At 47.0% G+C, this 19818-nt stretch overlaps 1 protein-coding gene across 1 annotated transcript in view; it reads left to right on the top strand.

Moving 5' to 3' along the window:
- The window catches only part of STRA6 (signaling receptor and transporter of retinol STRA6), a 108690-nt gene extending 88883 nt beyond the window's left edge, over nucleotides 1-19807 (top strand). Inside the window, exon 18 of the mRNA XM_056572755.1 lies at nucleotides 19190-19807. Coding sequence (XP_056428730.1) covers nucleotides 19190-19353 — 164 coding nt within the window. The 3' untranslated portion in view covers nucleotides 19354-19807. The remainder of the gene's footprint in view (nucleotides 1-19189) is intronic.
- Nucleotides 19808-19818: the final 11 nt, after the last annotated feature.

Genomic DNA, 19818 nt, shown 5'->3' with positions numbered 1-19818 from the left:
GTTGTCCTGGAATAGTGAGGTTCTCTGCGCGACCTTTAAAAAAGGCCTATCCAGCAACATTAAAGATGTTCTGGCCGCACGAGAGACTCCTGCTGACCTACATGAACTCATTCATCTTGCCACTCGCATTGACATGCGTTCTTCCGGATGGCGTCTGGAGCTCCGCCTGGATATGGACTTTGTTCGCACGAAGCGTTTTTTCTCCCCGGCTCCTCTCTCCTCTGGTCCTCTGCAATCCGTTCCTGTGCTTCCCGCCGCGGAGGCTATGCAAGTTGACCGGTCTCGCTTGACACCTCAAGAGAGGACACGACGCCGCATGGAGAATCTTTGCCTGTACTATGCCGGTACCGAACACTTCCTGAAGGATTGTCCTATCCGTCCTCCCCGCCTGGAAAGACGTACGCTGACTCCGCACAAAGGTGACACAGTTCTTGATGTCAACTCTGCTTCTCCACGCCTTACTGTGCCTGTGCGGATATCTGCCTCTACCTTCTCCTTCTCTACTATGGTCTTCTTGGATTCCGGATCTGCAGGAAAAATTTTTTTGGCCTCTCTTATCAACAGGTTCTACGTTCCTGTGACCAGTCTCGCCAGACCCCTCTACATCTATTGTTTTTACAATAAAAGATTGGACTGTCTCGTGCGTTTCCACACAGAACCCCTCCTAATGTGCATCGGACCTCATCACGGAATAATTGAGTTTTTTTTCCTCAGGTTCTTTGACCCCAAGAAGAGGGGGAGACCCAAGGGGGGGGTACTGTTACGCCGAGTGCTCCGGGTCCCCGTTCCTCCCCGGAGCGCTCGCCTCATCTTCATTGTTGCAGCGCCCCGGTCAGATCCACTGACCGGGTGCGCTGCGGTCCCGCCTCCAGCCGGGATGCGATTCGCGATGCGGGTAGCGCCCGCTCGCGATGCGCACCCCGGCTCCCGTACCTGACTCGCTCTCCCTCGGTCCTGTCCCGGCGCGCGCGGCCCCGCTCCCTAGGGCGCGCGCGCGCCGGGTCTCTGCGATTTAAAGGGCCAGTGCACCAATGATGGTGCCTGGCCCAATCTTCCCAATTACCAATTAGTGTGATCACCTGTGCACTTCCCTATATCACCTCACTTCCCCTGCACTCCCTGGCCGGATCTTGTTGCACTTGTGCCTAGTGAAAGCGTTCCCTTGTTTGTTCCTAGCCCGTGTTCCAGACCTCCTGCCGTTGCCCCTTACTACGATCCTTGCCGCCTGCCCCCGACCTTCTGCTACGTCCGACCTTGCTTCTGCCTACTCCCTTGTACCGCGCCTGTCATCAGCAGTCAGAGAGGTGAGCCGTTGCTAGTGGATACGACCTGGTCACTACCGCCGCTGCAAGACCATCCCGCTTTGCGGCGGGCTCTGGTGAAAACCAGTAGTGACTTAGAACCGGTCCACTAGCGCGGTCCTCGCCAATCCCTCTCTGACACAGAGGATCCACTACCTGCCAGCCGGCATCGTGACAACTGTGGTCATGACATCAGAGGCAATGCATTTCTTTTTTGGATTTCTCTTTAGTATACAGCCCCTAAAAAGTACTGGAAGCATTAAGATTTTTTTAATAGACCCGATTTACAAATCTGTTTAACTTTCTGGCACCAGTTGGTTTAACCCCTTAAGGACTTTTTTCCTCCTCGCCTTCTAAAAATCATAACTCTTTTATATTTTCATCCACAGACTAGTATGAGGGCTTGTTTTTTGCATGACCAGTTGTCCTTTGTAATGACATCACTCATTATATCATAAAATGTATGGCGCAACCGAAAAACACTATTTTTGTGGGGAAATTAAAAAGAAAAACGCAATTATGCTAATTTTGGAAGGTTTTGTTTTCACGCCGTACAATTTACGGTAAAAATGACATGTGTTCTTTATTCTGAGGGTCAATACGATTAAAATGATACCCATTATTACATACTTTTATATTATTGTTGCGCTTAAAAAAAATCACAAACTTTTTAACCAAATTAGTACGTGTCACGATGCCGGCTGGCAGGTAGTGGATCCTCTGTGCCAGAGAGGGATTGGCGTGGACCGTGCTAGAGGATCGGTTCTAAGTCACTACTGGTTTTCACCAGAGCCCGCCGCAAAGCGGGATGGTCTTGCTGCGGCGGTAGTGACCAGGTCGTATCCCCTAGCAACGGCTCAACCTCTCTGGCTGCTGAAGATAGGCGCGGTACAAGGGAGTAGACAGAAGCAAGGTCGGACGTAGCAGAAGGTCGGGGCAGGCAGCAAGGATCGTAGTCAGGGGCAACGGCAGGAGGTCTGGAACACAGGCTAGGAACACACAAGGAAACGCTTTCACTGGCACTAAGGCAACAAGATCCGGCGAGGGAGTGAAGGGGAAGTGAGGTGATATAGGGAAGTGCACAGGTGTAAACACTAATTGGAACCACTGCGCCAATCAGCGGCGCAGTGGCCCTTTAAATCGCAAAGACCCGGCGCGCGCGCGCCCTAGGGAGCGGGGCCGCGCGCGCCGGGACAGAACTGACGGAGAGCGAGTCAGGTACGGGAGCCGGGGTGCGCATCGCGAGCGGGCGCTACCCGCATCGCGAATCGCATCCCGGCCAGAGGCGGTATCGCAGCGCCCCGGGTCCGTGGAACCGACCGGAGCGCTGCAGTGAGAGGAGTGTAGCGAGCGCTCCGGGGAGGAGCGGGGACCCGGAGCGCTCGGCGTAACAGTACCCCCCCCCTTGGGTCTCCCCCTCTTCTTGGAGCCTGAGAACCTGAGGACCAGACTTTTGTCCAGGATATTGTCCTCAGGTTCCCAGGACCTCTCTTCTGGACCACAACCCTCCCAATCCACTAAAAAGAAGGTTTTCCCTCTGACCTTTTTAGATGCTAAAATTTCCTTGACGGAGAAGATGTCCGAGGAGCCGGAGACAGGAGTGGGGGGAACAGATTTGGGAGAGAAACGGTTAATGATAAGTGGTTTAAGAAGAGAAACATGAAAGGCATTAGGAATACGAAGAGAAGGAGGAAGAAGAAGTTTGTAAGAGACAGGATTAATCTGGCGCAAAATCTTGAAAGGACCAAGATAGCGTGGTCCCAACTTATAGCTAGGGACACGGAAGCGGACATATTTGGCGGAGAGCCATACCTTGTCTCCAGGGGAAAAAATGGGAGGAGCTCTTCTTTTCTTATCCGCGAATCTCTTCATGCGTGAAGAAGCCTGTAAGAGAGAATTTTGGGTCTCTCTCCATATGACGGAAAGATCACGAGAAATTTCATCCACAGCGGGCAGACCAGAGGGCAAGGGGGTAGGGAGGGGGGGAAGAGGGTGACGGCCGTACACCACGAAAAACGGGGATTTGGAGGAAGATTCAGAGATTCTGAAATTATACGAGAATTCGGCCCAAGGTAGAAGAACTGCCCAGTCATCCTGGCGGGAGGAAACAAAATGTCGTAAATAGTCACCCAAGATCTGGTTAATTCTTTCTACTTGTCCATTGGATTGAGGATGGTATGCAGAAGAAAAATTTAATTTAATCTTGAGTTGTTTACAGAGAGCCCTCCAGAATTTAGACACAAATTGGACGCCTCTATCCGAGACGATCTGCGTAGGCAACCCGTGAAGACGAAAAATGTGTACAAAAAATTGTTTAGCCAACTGAGGCGCTGAAGGAAGACCAGGAAGAGGGATGAAATGTGCCATTTTGGAGAATCGATCAACGACCACCCAAATAACAGTGTTGCCATGGGATGGGGGTAAGTCAGTAATAAAATCCATACCAATCAGAGACCAAGGTTGTTCGGGAACAGGCAGAGGAAGAAGAAAACCAGCGGGCTTCTGGCGAGGAGTCTTATCCCGGGCACAGATAGTGCAGGCTCGCACAAAGTCCACCACATCAGTCTCTAGAGTCGGCCACCAATAGAAGCGAGAGATGAGTTGCACAGATTTCTTGATGCCCGCATGACCTGCGAGATGGGAGGAGTGACCCCATTTGAGGATTCCGAGGCGTTGGCGTGGAGAAACAAAGGTCTTTCCTGGAGGAGTTTGCCTGATGGAGGCTGGAGAAGTGGAAATCAGGCAGTCAGGAGGAATGATGTGTTGAGGAGAGAGTTCAATTTCAGAAGCATCTGAGGAACGAGAGAGAGCATCGGCCCTAATGTTCTTATCAGCAGGCCGAAAGTGAATTTCAAAATTAAATCGGGCAAAGAACAGAGACCACCTGGCCTGACGAGGATTCAGCCGTTGGGCAGACTCGAGGTATGAGAGGTTCTTGTGATCGGTGTAAATAATAACTGGAAATCTTGATCCCTCCAGCAGATGCCTCCATTCCTCAAGTGCTAATTTAATGGCTAGAAGCTCTCGATCCCCGATGGAGTAGTTCCTCTCCGCCGGAGAGAAGGTCCTAGAAAAAAACCCACAAGTAACAGCATGCCCGGAAGAGTTTTTTTGTAGAAGGACAGCTCCAGCTCCCACTGAGGAGGCATCAACCTCCAATAGGAAGGGTTTAGATGGGTCAGGTCTGGAGAGCACGGGAGCCGAAGAGAAGGCAGACTTGAGTCGTTTAAAGGCGTCTTCCGCTTGAGGAGGCCAAGACTTGGGATCGGCATTTTTTTTGGTTAAAGCCACAATAGGAGCCACAATGGTAGAAAAATGTGGAATAAATTGCCTGTAATAATTGGCGAACCCCAAAAAACGTTGGATGGCACGGAGTCCGGAGGGGCGTGGCCAATCTAAGACGGCAGAGAGTTTATCTGGATCCATTTGTAGTCCCTGGCCAGAGACCAAGTATCCTAGAAAAGGAAGAGATTGGCATTCAAACAGACATTTCTCAATTTTAGCATAGAGTTGATTGTCACGAAGTCTCTGAAGAACCATACGGACATGCTGGCGGTGTTCTTCTAGATTGGCCGAAAAAATTAGGATATCATCAAGATATACAACAACACAGGAGTATAACAGATCACGAAAAATTTCATTAACAAAGTCTTGGAAGACAGCAGGGGCGTTGCACAGGCCAAAGGGCATGACCAGATACTCAAAGTGTCCATCTCTGGTGTTAAATGCTGTTTTCCACTCATCCCCCTCTCTGATGCGGATGAGGTTATAGGCGCCTCTTAAGTCCAATTTAGTAAAGATGTGGGCACCTTGGAGGCGATCAAAGAGTTCAGAGATGAGGGGTAAGGGGTAGCGGTTCTTAACCGTGATTTTATTAAGTCCGCGGTAGTCAATGCAAGGACGTAGAGAGCCATCTTTTTTGGACACAAAGAAAAATCCGGCTCCGGCAGGAGAGGAGGATTTACGGATAAAGCCCTTTTTTAGATTCTCCTGGACGTATTCAGACATGGCAAGAGTCTCTGGGGCAGAGAGAGGATAAATTCTGCCCCGGGGTGGAGTAGTGCCCGGGAGGAGGTCGATAGGACAATCATAAGGCCTGTGAGGAGGTAAAGTCTCCGCTTGTTTTTTGCAGAAAACATCCGCGAAGTCCATATAGGCCTTAGGGAGACCGGTTACTGGAGGAAGCACAGAGTTACGGCAAGGGTTACTGGGAACCGGTTTTAGACAGTCCTTGGAACAAGAGGGCCCCCAACTCTTGATCTCCCCAGTGGACCAATCCAGGGTTGGGGAATGAAGTTGAAGCCAGGGAAGTCCAAGGAGAATTTCCGAGGTGCAATTGGGGAGGACCAAAAGTTCAATCCTCTCGTGATGAGATCCGATGCTCATTAGAAGGGGCTCCGTGCGGAAACGTATGGAACAGTCCAATCTTTCATTGTTTATACAATTGATGTAAAGGGGTCTGGTGAGACTGGTCACTGGGATGTTGAACCTGTTGACGAGAGAGGCCAAAATAAAATTTCCTGCAGATCCAGAGTCCAAGAAGGCCACAGAAGAGAAGGAGAAGGCAGAGGCAGACATCCGCACAGGCACAGTAAGACGTGGAGAAGCAGAGTGGACATCAAGGATTGTCTCACCTTTGTGCGGAGTCAGGGTACGTCTTTCCAGGCGGGGAGGGCGGATAGGACAATCCCTCAGGAAGTGTTCAGTACTAGCACAGTACAGGCAGAGGTTCTCCATGCGGCGTCGTGTCCTCTCTTGAGATGTCAGGCGAGACCGGTCGACCTGCATAGCCTCCACGGCGGGAGGCACAGGAACAGATTGCAGGGAACCAGAGGAGAGAGGAGCCGAGGAGAAGAAACGCCTCGTGCGAACAGAGTCCATATCTTGGCGGAGCTCCTGACGCCTTTCGGAAAAACGCATGTCAATGCGAGTGGCTAGGTGAATAAGTTCATGAAGATTAGCAGGCATTTCTCGTGCGGCCAGAACATCTTTAATGTTGCTGGATAGGCCTTTTTTAAAGGTCGCGCAGAGGGCCTCATTGTTCCAGGATAATTCAGAAGCAAGAGTACGGAATTGTACGGCATACTCGCCAACGGAAGAATTACCCTGGACCAGGTTCAACAGGGCAGTCTCAGCAGAAGAGGCTCGGGCAGGTTCCTCAAAGACACTTCGAATTTCCGAGAAGAAGGAGTGTACAGAGGCAGTGACGGGGTCATTGCGGTCCCAGAGCGGTGTGGCCCAAGCCAGGGCTTTTCCAGACAGCAGGCTGACTACGAAAGCCACCTTAGACCTTTCAGTGGGGAACTGGTCCGACATCATCTCCAAGTGTAATGAACATTGGGAAAGGAAGCCACGGCAAAGCTTAGAGTCCCCATCAAATTTATCCGGCAAGGATAGTCGTAGTCCAGAAGCGGCCACTCGCTGCGGAGGAGGTACAGGAGCTGGCGGAGGAGATGGTTGCTGGAGCTGTGGTAGTAACTGTTGTAGCATAACAGTCAGTTGAGACAGCTGTTGGCCTTGTTGCGCAATCTGTTGTGACTGCTGGGCGACCACCGTGGTGAGGTCAGCGACAACTGGCAGAGGAACTTCAGCGGGATCCATGGCCGGATCTACTGTCACGATGCCGGCTGGCAGGTAGTGGATCCTCTGTGCCAGAGAGGGATTGGCGTGGACCGTGCTAGAGGATCGGTTCTAAGTCACTACTGGTTTTCACCAGAGCCCGCCGCAAAGCGGGATGGTCTTGCTGCGGCGGTAGTGACCAGGTCGTATCCCCTAGCAACGGCTCAACCTCTCTGGCTGCTGAAGATAGGCGCGGTACAAGGGAGTAGACAGAAGCAAGGTCGGACGTAGCAGAAGGTCGGGGCAGGCAGCAAGGATCGTAGTCAGGGGCAACGGCAGGAGGTCTGGAACACAGGCTAGGAACACACAAGGAAACGCTTTCACTGGCACTAAGGCAACAAGATCCGGCGAGGGAGTGAAGGGGAAGTGAGGTGATATAGGGAAGTGCACAGGTGTAAACACTAATTGGAACCACTGCGCCAATCAGCGGCGCAGTGGCCCTTTAAATCGCAAAGACCCGGCGCGCGCGCGCCCTAGGGAGCGGGGCCGCGCGCGCCGGGACAGAACTGACGGAGAGCGAGTCAGGTACGGGAGCCGGGGTGCGCATCGCGAGCGGGCGCTACCCGCATCGCGAATCGCATCCCGGCCAGAGGCGGTATCGCAGCGCCCCGGGTCCGTGGAACCGACCGGAGCGCTGCAGTGAGAGGAGTGTAGCGAGCGCTCCGGGGAGGAGCGGGGACCCGGAGCGCTCGGCGTAACAGTACGTTTATAATCCCTTTATTTTGATGACCTCTAACTTTTTTATTTTTCCCTATAAGCGGAGGTATGAGGGCTCATTTTTTGCGCCATGATCTGTACTTTTTTTGATACCACATTTGCATATAAAAAACTTTTAATACATTTTTTATAACTTTTTTTTAATAAAATGTATTAAAAAAGTAGCAATTTCGGACGTTTTTTTTTTTTTTACTTTCACGCCGTTCACCATATGGGATCATTAACATTTTATTTTAATAGTTCGGACATTTACGCATGCGGCGATACCAAATATGTCTTTTAACTTTATTTTTTACGCTTTTTGGGGGTAAAATAGGAAAAAACGGACGTTTTACTTTTTATTGGGGGAGGGGATTTTTCACTTTTTTTTTACTTTTACTTTACTTACTAAATCTTTTTACATTTTTTTTTACACTTGAATAGTCCCCATAGGGGACTATTCATAGCAATACCATGATTGCTAATACTGATCTGTTCTATGTATAGGACATAGAACAGATCAGTGTTATTGGTCATCTTCTGTTCTGGTCTGCTCGATCTCAGACCAGAGCAGAAGACGCTGGGAGCTGGAAGGAGGAAGGTGAGGGGACCTCCGTGCGGCGTTCTGAATAATCGGATCCCCGCAGCAGCGCTGCGGGCTATCCGATCATTCATTGAAATCGCGCACTGCCGCAGATGCCGGGATCTGTATTGATCCCGGCACCTGAGGGGTTAATTGCCGGCGGGTCCCTGGCTGCGATCAGCGGTTATGCACAGGACGTAAATGTACGTCCCGGTGCGTTAAGTACCACCGCACCAGGACATACATTTACGTCCTGCGTCCTTCTTAAGGGGTTAAAAAAAAATGTTTTCCACAGGAGTACCCCTTTAAGTCTTGTAAGCCCTTTTTCCATTCCACAGAGGCAAAAAGTGGATTGAGTATTGAATAAAAGTTCCTCAGCCCTTAGTTTACCATCTGTCACAAGTACTGATGTATGATGGGTGTTTGTTAATGACACAATGTGTAATTATATAATTATATTTATTGTAAGACATTTCCTGAGCACTCTAACATACAACAAATATAATGATAATACAATTCACAGACCACAGGGCCCTACAGCTGTGTAATTAAGAAATAGTGCCCCTATTTAAACACACTTATGTGGCTACCTATATTAAGTATGTCTTATAAAACCAAAATACTGCTTTATTATTGAGTTGTACTAGATGGAATAAATATTACAGTATACAAATCATGAAATCACGTGATGGTATATAGTATATACTCATTAATAATGCAGTATTTTGGTTTTATAAGACATACTTAATATAGGTAGCCGCATAAATGTGTTTAAATAAGGGCACTATTTCTTAATTACACAGCCGCAGGGCCCTGAGGTCTGTGAATTGTATTATCATTACATTTGCTGTATTTTAGAGTGTTCAGGAAATTTTTTACACTAAATATAATTATATAATTACACAATGTGTCATTTACAAACACCCATCATACCTCAGTACAGTGACCCCTCGACCTACGATGGCCCCGACATACGATCATTTCAACATGCGATGGCCTCTCAGAGGCCATCGCATGTTGAAGGCAGCATCAACGCTTTTGTATGTCGGGGCCATCGCATAAACGGCTATCCCGCAGCACAGACTGCTTCAGCTGCCGCCGGATAGCCGTTTACGGTGCCCCGTGAGCTCCGGTGATGTCTCTTACCTGTCCTCGGGGCTCCGGCGCGTCCTCTTTGGGATCCCCTGCATCATCGGCGCTGTCCATCGTCGTCATCACGTCGCTGCACACGCGGTCCCGTCATCCAATAGGAGCGGCATGCGTAGCGACTTGATGGCGGCGACGGAGCGCGCGGATGAAGGGGAAGCAGAAGCCTTGCCGGAGCATCGTTGACACCTCTGGGACGCGGCGACAGCGATGGACGGCGACATCCAGGGCAGCGGTGACGGTCCAGAGCATCGGGGACAGGTGAGTACAACTTCCTCTAACAGTGGTCTTCAACCTGCGGACCTCCAGATGTTGCAAAACTACAACACCCAGCATGCCCGGACAGCCAACGGCTGTCCGGGCATGCTGGGTGTTGTAGTTTTCCAACATCTGGAGGTCCGCAGGTTGTAGATCACTGTCCTATACTTTACATTGCACGGATCCCTCAACATACGATGGTTTCAACAAACGATGATCCATTTGGAACGGATTACCATCGTATGTTGAGGGACCACTGCACTGTGACAGATGGTAAACTAAGAACTGAGAAACTTTTATACAATATCCTTTTTTCTACTACTCTCAGGGTGTGAGAGGATCTCAGTTAACCTTGTTTACTTTGTTGTGAGCTGCACCTACTCTCGTTTTTTATTACAAGTGGATTGAGATCTAGGAAATCTGGGGCCAAGTCACCACCTTAAACTTGCAGTCGTGTTCCTCAAACCATTCCTGAACAATTTATACAGTGTGACAGGACCCATTATTTTACTGAAAGAGGCCAATGCCATTCGGGAATAGAGTTGCCATAAATACTTGGTCGGCAACAATGTTTATGTTGGTGATTAGATTAGTGATGTTGGTTTCCCAGCAAAACATTTCCCAGAACACCACACTACCTCTATTGGCTTACCTTCTTCCAAAAGGCCATTCTGATACCTTCTCTTCTCCAGTTAAGGGATGCATGTGCACCCATCCATCCGCATGATGTAAAAACACAAGATTTACCATACCAAGCTACCTTCTTCCTTTCATGCATGGCCAGAATTGGATGCTTAAGGGCCATTTGTATGTTCTTCAGTGGTGGACAGGAGTCAGCATGAGCACTCTGACCAGTCCACTCTTACAACCACACGTGTACCAAGCTCTAGAGATGAGCGAACTTACAGTAAATTCGATTCGTCACGATCTTCTCGGCTCGGCAGTTGATGACTTTTCCTGCATAAATTAGTTCAGCTTTCCGGTGCTCCGGTGGGCTGGAAAAGGTGCATACAGTCCTAGGAGACTCTTTCCTAGGAATGTATCCACCTTTTACAACCCACCGGAGCACCTGAAGGCTGAACTAATTTACGCAGGAAAAGTCCTCCACTGCCGAGCCGAGAATTGACGAATCGAATTTACTGTAAGTTCGCTCATCTCTACCAAGCTCCAATGCACCGTGGCCTTTCAAAGCCAACATTAGCATTTTCAATAATTTGTGCTACAGCATCTCTTCTTTGAGATCAAACCAGACAGGTTATGCTTTGCCCCTGAGTGCCTAGCATCCTGTCGCTGGTTTACTGGTTGCCCTCCCTTGGACCACTTTTGGTAGGTACTATCCAATGCATATGGCAACGTATTTCAAGATCTGCCATTTCGGACATGTTCTGACCCAGTTGTATAACCATCCCAATTTGGCCACCATCAGAGTCTCTTACATACCTGTTTCCAGTACATCAGCCTTAGAAAACTTGCTGCCTAATATATCCCACCCCTTAACCTGGGTCATTGCCCTGATATAATCAATATTACCCCTTTCACCTCCCAGTGTTGTTATAGCTGTTATACCTGATGTGCGCTGCTGTATTTACATTTTAAGATTCATTTAAAAAAAATAATAACAACTGTATTAACACATTTATTTTTTAAAAGAAGTGGTCATACTTGAAATATAAAGTGAATTTAAGTATAGATTTTATCAGTAACAATTGTTTAGACAAATGTAGAAATAAATGAAATCATGGCTACTGCTCCACCCCGGTGCTGATATTATGTCCTGTTAACCTGATATAGAAAAAAAATAATTGACCATTTACAGAAGACTAATTTCTTTAGGATTAGTCTGGACAACTATATTGCATTATCTACCCACTAGTACGAGTAATAGTCTGCTTTTACAGTCAGATAGGTGCACACAGCTTTGGTATTACCTCATCTATGAATGGGGAAACACTATATTTATTTTTATGTTTCATGAAAAATTGTAAAAGGGGAATAATATATGTAATTTAAAGATGAACATTACCTCTAATCTAAAGGAGTAGTGCAGCGAAAAATAACTCATCTCTTATCCAAAGGATAGGACATACGTTATAGATCACGGGGGGTCTGACCGCTGGGACCCCCTGCGATCTCCTGAATGGGGCCCCAGCAGTCTGCCGAAAGCAGCCATTCCAAATTCTGCAGGAAGTTGCGTCTGACACGCCCCCTTCATGTATCTCTAAGGGATACATGAAGGGGTGTGTTGGCCGGTGCTCCGTGCAGGGGATCGGCACGCCCCCTTCCAGCAGACTGCCGGGGCCCCGTTCAGGAGATTGCGGGGGTCCCAGCGCTCGGACCCCCTGTGATCTATAATTTATTCCCCATCCTTTGGATAGGAGATAAGTTATTTTGCACTACAGAATTTTTTTAATACATTTTCATAAAAGAAATTGTGTAACCAAGTCTCAGGTTAAATGGTGCATTTGCAGGATTTATTTTGGTGCCCACCACCACTAAATGATCATATGATCTAGATAAGCTTTAGTCATTCAGTCTTTTGTCAAACACCTGGACATCCTGCAGTCCAAATAAACTAAATCTAGACCAACATAGAGTTCAGTGGTGATCCAATTTTGGTTTAGAAGAACCAATGGTAGCCTAAGTGTATGGTCTAGTGTAGTGATATGAATGGTAAAATGTGCCTCTTGCTGGATAAACACAAGCAGGTTTGAAGGAGACCAAGGTAATACATGGAATGGATAGAGTGCAGAACTCAAAAAGATTCAAAATTCAGAACACTAAATGCATTCAAACTCTAAAATAAATTCAGACCCATAACCCCAGAATAAATTCAGACTCCAATACCAGGCCTAAATTAAATCTGAGATAAATTGATATCTCAGAACAGAACTCAAATTCAGATACCAGACCCATAGATAAGTTCCAACCCCAGGCCAAAACAAAAAAATACAATAGGACATCAGGCCAGACCCTGAAGTAAATTCAGATCCCCAGAACCCTAAATAACTTTAGACCCCAGACCAGATGCCAAGTTATGTTTAGCTCTCAGACCAGACCTAAACATAAATTCTGTACCAAACCCCAATTTATTTCAGATACCAGAGCCCCAAATTAATTCAGACCCATAAATAACTTCAGGCTCCTGTCACAACCATACAATTTCACCAGATGTCAGATCAAACAAAACAAGAAATTCAGAAAAAGGGATATCAGGCTGATTAAAATAAATAATTCAGACCTGACCCTAAGATTAAATTAGACCAAAGACCAGACCCTAAATTTAACTGAGACCCTAGATTAAACCCAACCATTTACATACCCTTTCTTGCTGAGTCCTCTTCACCCAAAGGTGCTGCCTCACTATGTCCTGATGTCCAACATCACAATCGTGTATTCAGAGGTGGACATGTAAGGACTTACTGCAGTGGTGCTTAGAGGTGAAGATGAGTGTCAGGCCCAAGGCCTGATTATTAAAATCCTATAAGTGTATTATAATTATAACTGTGTGATGTATTATCCAAGCCATGGGTGAGAGGTCATTCAGACTGTGTTTGTGTATTGCATTTTATTGGGGGGTCTGGCTGTTTGTTTACATCTCCTTTGAAGTCAAAGGCTTTTTTGAAGTCATGCACTCTGGTCCTATCATATAATCAAACAGATAAGGGGCCAGGAAGAGAGAAGACCCCCTGGTGGGTTCAGAGGGGAGGGGGGAATGGAGTCTCACTTCCAAAAAGGCAGATATATAATATTTAACAATGCTAGACTCAGGTTGTTAAAAGCTGGGCCACAAGCTGACAAGACCATCCTAAGAACAGCACTCTCATGGACTGCTATATCATCATGCTGTAAGAACTTCATCTTTTGTTTTCTGAACTTGCCTTGCTAAACTCTTTTATATATTTTTGTAACTGTATGTCATTTGTTTCTGTATTTTTATATAGTCAGCACTGTGATACCTTTTATCAGATTAAATGTTTAATCAATCAGCTCTGGTCTTTGATCTCTAAATATATGAGCTCACCTTTCTGAAGGAGGCTCTGGTAAAACACATTTATCTAAGGGTTAATTTGGTGACTTGTTGGGACTTGTAGTGGATACCCAGAAGTCTGGTGGCCTTAACCCTTGCACCATCACACTCTCTCTAGCGTCTTGGCTGGACCGAGAAGGTGTGATCGTGACAACTGGTGGCAGTGTCCGGATATATTTAGAGATTTCTAGTGCTTGCTGGATTTTACCTGTAAGGAAATCTTAGCACTAAAAAGAAATTGCATACATCTTCTTGTGTGTAAATTCCAAAGACAGAGCTCAGTGCTGGTTTAAAACACATACAAAAAGAGTGCAAGACAGTTCTGTCCTCCCCATCTCCTGTTTTACCTCCTCTGTCTCATCTCGGAAATATGGAGGCATATCGCAAGCAGTCCAAGCCTGCACTGGAGCTAATGTGCCAAGAAAAGGACATTCCTACTGAAGAACAAAGAACAACTTATTGCTGATCTTGTGGAGTATGATGCCCGTGCAGAAGAACTGAGTGACATGAGACAAAGTCCTACAGCTGGAACTGCCATCCAAGGACTGATATCTCCTGGGGAATGCAACTCCCCATTACTCCCCATCAGGACAGTACTCCACATGAGGCCTTGGACTCTTATATGCGGACTGCCTTACAGCACCTTGGGAATGTGGATGCCAATATGAAACTCCCACTGCTTCTCCAGTACCAAACTGCAGAGAGTGAGGCACGAGCGGCAGAGAGAGAGGGCCAGGCGAGAGCTGCAGAGAGAGGCACAGATACAAGCTGCAGAGAGAGAGGCACAAGCTGCAGAGAGGTGGCAGAAAGAGAGGCCCAGCGAAGGCATGAACTGGAGGTTCTGAGGCTGAGAGGGGATGCTTCATCTGCACGGAGTGATGTGCAGGATCAAGGAGACCACAAACCCCGCTTGGAACATTTCCCCATGTTGGAGAAAAATGGTGATCTGGATGTGTTCCTGAGGGGATTTGAAAATGTTTGCCGGAAGTTCCATCTACCTAAGGAACAGTGGGAACCATATCTAACCCCACGGTTGCGAGGGAAAGCTCTGGATGTGTTTGCTTCTCTTCCCTCTGAAAGTGACCAGGACTATGAGGCAATAAAATCTGCCCTGCTAAAAAGTTTTAATCTGACTACAGAGGCTTATCGGAAAAGATTTAGGACTTTGCAACAAAGCGCCACAGAAATCTGCACTGAACATGCAGGTCAGCTAAGGACTGCATTCAGGCAATTGACTGGGGGCCTACAAGTCACTACCTATGAGGCCCTGGAGGACTTGATGGTCCTGGAGCAGTTTCTCCAAACACGGAGCTTTGAAGCCAGAGAGTGGATTTTGGCCCGCAAGCCCAAGACAGCAATGGAAGCAGCAGAACTAGGAGATGACTTTGCCAATAACCGGGCGCCAGCAGCAAAGCATGGATCTGCACAAGACGGAGCAAGTACCTGGAGGGGAGCCACACAACCACAAAGCACCACCAGGCCAGCCAGGAAATTCTTGCCATCATCACCAAAAGCAACAGGAGCCACATTGGGTCAGGGGGACACCCGCCGATGTTACAGATGCAACAATATTGGGCACCTGAGTGCCACTTGCCCCAACAAAAATAATTCTCCACCAGTAGCTGGAGGACACACAGTTGTTCTTCTGGTGTCCGGAGCGGTGGAGAAAAGAGCGAATAACCTGCAGAGTGTAACTGTGGGTGATCGGGTGACAGTGGGTTTGCGAGATTCTGGAGCCTCATTTACCTTGGTGCGGCCTGAAGTGGTGGATACAGAGGACATCCTCCCTGGAAGAACCATGGCTTTAAAAGGAATTGGAGGTGTGCGGCCTGCTGTGCCCATGGCCCGTGTGTACCTGGATTGGGGTACAGGCAAAGGTTTGCGGGAGGTGGGGGTCTCTGAGGACATCCCTGTTAGTGTTCTGCTGGGGAATGATTTGCGTCGGATGCTCTGTCATTATGCTCCAGAGGACACTACCTGCACACCAGATGGGCTAGGAGAGAGCCCTGTTCATTCTGAGGTACTGTGCAAGACTTTGGGAGACACTGTGAACTGTGGTAACTGGGAGGGAGTGCAGGGGATTGATAAATGTTTACCTGTGACTGAACCAGTAACATTTTCCAAAAGTGAAATGGGATGTATTGTAAAATGTGGTGACATTGAATTGCCAATGCCAAAACCTAGTCGAGATGGGCTGGGGGGGGTTGGTGTGCCCCTGGTGACATGTAAGGATGAGGGACCAGCAGTGAGTGATGTGTCCCAATCCTGTGAGCCTAAAGAGGAGGAGGGAAGGCGTGATAGCCCTGTGTATGATGCCTGTATTGTTATGTCTGGAACTGAGGGGGAGGAAGGTAAGGTGGCAGTGGTAACGCATCAGCAGCATGTCAGGGCTGCAGCTATAAAAGGAAGGGAGGATGGTGATGCAAGGGGCAAGCTGTGTGACTTGCAAGCCCCAGCAGAGGAAGGTGGAGATGCTAGTTCACCTGGGGGAAATGTGCTCCCTGATACCACGAGATGGGTGGAGGGAAATGAGCATTTCCGGGAAGCTCTACGCAGTGACCCTTCCCTTGAAGGGCTGAGACAACGTGCTGAACATACAGGTGTTGACACAGATGGGCATCGGGTATATTGGGAAAATGATATCTTGTACTGGCAGTCCCTTTCCAAAGGCATGCTAGGGGCCCAGGAGAGAGAAAGGCAGTTAGTGGTTCCTAGGCAGTGCAGGAAAGAGCTGCTGAGGTTGGCCCATGAGACCCCCCTGGGAGGACATTTGGGAGTGGCCTATGCGGTCATAGAGAAGGAATGTCTAGCTGTGGTCTGGGCTTTGCAAAAATTACAGCCATACCTGTATGGCAGGGATTTTACTGTCATAACTGATCACAACCCTCTACATTGGTTGGACAGAGTGTCCGGTAACAATGGCACCTTGAAACAAATGCTAAAAACATTTGTAGAATCAGAGGACAGAGACTGGGAAAAGTATTTACCACATCTGTTATTCGCTTACAGGGAGGTACCCCAAGAGTCTACGGGTTTCTCGCCCTTTGAGTTATTATATGGTCACAAAGTGCGGGGACCCCGAGATTTAGTTAGGGAAGAATGGGAAGGGGGGCTACCTGCCCCTGAGACTTCTGTGGTGGAGTATGTTCTGAGATTCAGGGACAGGATGCATACATTGATTAGGCTGGCACAAGACAACCTCACAGCAGCATAGTCCAGGCAGAAGTACTGGTATGATCGCAATGCAAGGGACCGGGTCTATGAAGTGGGACAGAAGGTAATGGTTCTGAACCCCATCAGGCAGAATAAGTTGCAGGCTGCCTGGGAGGGTCCCTTCCCCATTCTGCAGCGCCTAGAACCCACCACATATGTATTTGCCCTTGATGAGAAAGGTCAGAGGTCAGAGGCAGAGACAGTACAACATTTAGCATTTAGCAGTACAACATTTGGCATACTATGACCATGAGAAGGTGGTACTCAGTGTATGTAGTGCACCAGAGGAAGGGCTGGGTAGTGATCCCCTACTAGACCTAGTGGAGGAAGCTAAGAGCCAGGGATCTCTTCAGGAGGTGGAGATAAATCCACAGCTCTCAGATGAAAGGAGGAGGCAGCGTAATCAGGTACTAGGCCCCTTCAGTGCCATCTTTGCCTGGGAATGCAGGGCCTGTGGTGTCAAGAAAAGAAATAGATGGTTAAGGGAGACAGATCTATCAGCCTGGACAGGCAAGATCTCTCTGTCCCCATCTTAAGGGGGAGGTGTCAGGCCCAAGGCCTGATTATTAAAATCCTATATGTGTATTATAATTATAACTGTGTGATGTATTATCCAAGCCATTGGTGAGAGGTCATTCAGACTGTGTTTTTGTGTATTGCATTTTATTGGGGGGTCCGGCTGTTTGTTTACATCTCCTTTGAAGTCAAAGGCTTTTTAGAAGTCATGCACTCTGGTCCCATCATATAATCAAACAGATAAGGGGCCAGGAAGAGAGAAGACCCCCCCCTGGTGGGATCAGAGGGGAGAAGGGAATGGAGTCTCCCTTCCAAAAAGGCAGATATATAATATTTAACAATGCTAGACTCAGGTTGTTAAAAGCTGGGCCACAAGCTGACAAGACCATCCTAAGAACAGCACTCTCATGGACTGCTATATCATCATGCTGTAAGAACTTCATCTTTTGTTTTCTGAACTTGCCTTGCTAAACTCTTTTATATATTTTTGTAACTGTATGTCATTTGTTTCTGTATTTTTATATAGTCAGCACTGTGATACCTTTTATCAGATTAAATGTTTAATTAATCAGCTCTGGTCTTTGATCTCTAAATAAATGAGCTCACCTTTCTGAAGGAGGCTCTGGTAAAAAACGTTTATCTAAAGGTTAATTTGGTGACTTGCTGGGACTTGTAGTGAATACCCAGAGGTCTGGTGGCCTTAACCCTTGCACCATCACACTCTCTCTAGCGTCTTGGCTGTACCGATAGGGTGTGATCTTGACAATGAGTGAGGAGTGGTAACTGATGACAGGTTTTACTATTGAATTTGATTTGTATAACTTATGCAAATTATATCCAATAGTGCTGGATTCATGCACACAGCATACACTACACACTCAATATATTACATACACTATACACAACATACACTACATACACACTACATTTACTACACACAACATATACTACAGACTACACACATTTTATTTAGCATAGACTACACACATACACTGCACATACACTGTAGACATTGCATGCAATGTATAAACACAGCATACACTATTCATCATATACACTATACACACAGCATACTGTAAACTGCCCATACAGCTTAAGGTACACATATACTATATAAACAACACACACTCAATACGTACACAACTTAAACTGCATAAAGTAAACTCTACTGTTAAGGGCTTGAGGCAGAACATGGTGGAGAGGCAGAAGTAGTTATAGAAGATGTCTCCCTGTCCTGGGCTAAGTTGGAAAGATATGTGTGCGTACCAGGGGATTTTGTCTTAGGTCAGTCTTAGTCTGATATAATACGGTTAAGTACATCAGTTTTAGCACTTTCATTTTAGCTATCACTAACATTTGTTATCTACTTTCTGTTTGCTACTTTGGCATTCTTACCCTAGACCACTGCGTTTTCTGGGCTTTAATGGGAGCCCAGCTACTGTGCTGTTGCACCCACCACTGTACAATAAACAGCGTACGGCTGCCAGCCCTCTGTAGCGTGGGCCCTGAACATCTGATTGGCGGGGGTGATGATTGTTGTTACCTTGCCAATTGGCAATTGATGGCCTATCTTGGGGATAGGTCATCAATTATTTAAGCCTGGAAACCCCCTTTAAGTTTAACATATAATATCCCAACCCTGAGTTGTCTGGTGACTGTACACATTTTTATATTCATACAAAGCTATCAGTACAAGTTTCTAACCATACAGTAATTCATCTTACATCATTCTTTCAGCCATAACATAGATTTCCCTCTTCTTTTCTGAATTCTACAGAATTTCATCCTTAAATTCATGAATGTCAGTAAATATTTGTTTTTGGTTTCCAGGAATTCACCTGATGCCAGCAGATGGTCGATCAGCAAAAGGAGCACGTTCTCACTTAGCCAGAGCTCGCTGGGGTCTTGCATATACTCTAATTCACAACCCATCACTTGTCAGTCATCGGGGATCCAGAACCATCAATGGAGGATCTCCTCCATGTTCTAAATAGCACCTGGTCAACAACCATGGACATTCCAGTAACATAGTCTACCTCCCATCCCTTCCCTCCTATCCCCTAGATGCACTGCTGGGCAGGGTGGGGTTTTGTAGGGGGATGGTGGCTCCTTTATTTTTGTAGTTTAGTAAAGTTTATTTCTCCAAGAAAACATTGTTTTTTAATGGTTTCTGTCTATAACTTAAATCCCTTTAATGAACTTATTTGTTATTTCCAGTAATTTTACTGTGCAGCCCTGTTTCGTGTTTTATATGTACTACTTAATACTGTATGTGTGTTGTCTACATTATATGTCCTATGTCTTCCATATATTTGTCCAGTGCTCACAATACGAACTGTGAATTTTACGCTGCAAGAATATACACTACAGCAGTTTATAGTTTATATGCAGAATGTGTTTCTTCTGTTGGATATCAAATATAGAATATCAAAAAAAAGTCTTAGATACTACAGTTTTTA

This window comes from Hyla sarda, chromosome 4 (assembly GCF_029499605.1).
Source record: "Hyla sarda isolate aHylSar1 chromosome 4, aHylSar1.hap1, whole genome shotgun sequence".
NCBI classification, from domain to species: Eukaryota; Metazoa; Chordata; class Amphibia; order Anura; family Hylidae; genus Hyla; species Hyla sarda.
The sequence above is the reverse complement of the archived record's forward strand: the minus strand, read 5'-3'. Positions and strand labels throughout refer to the sequence as shown.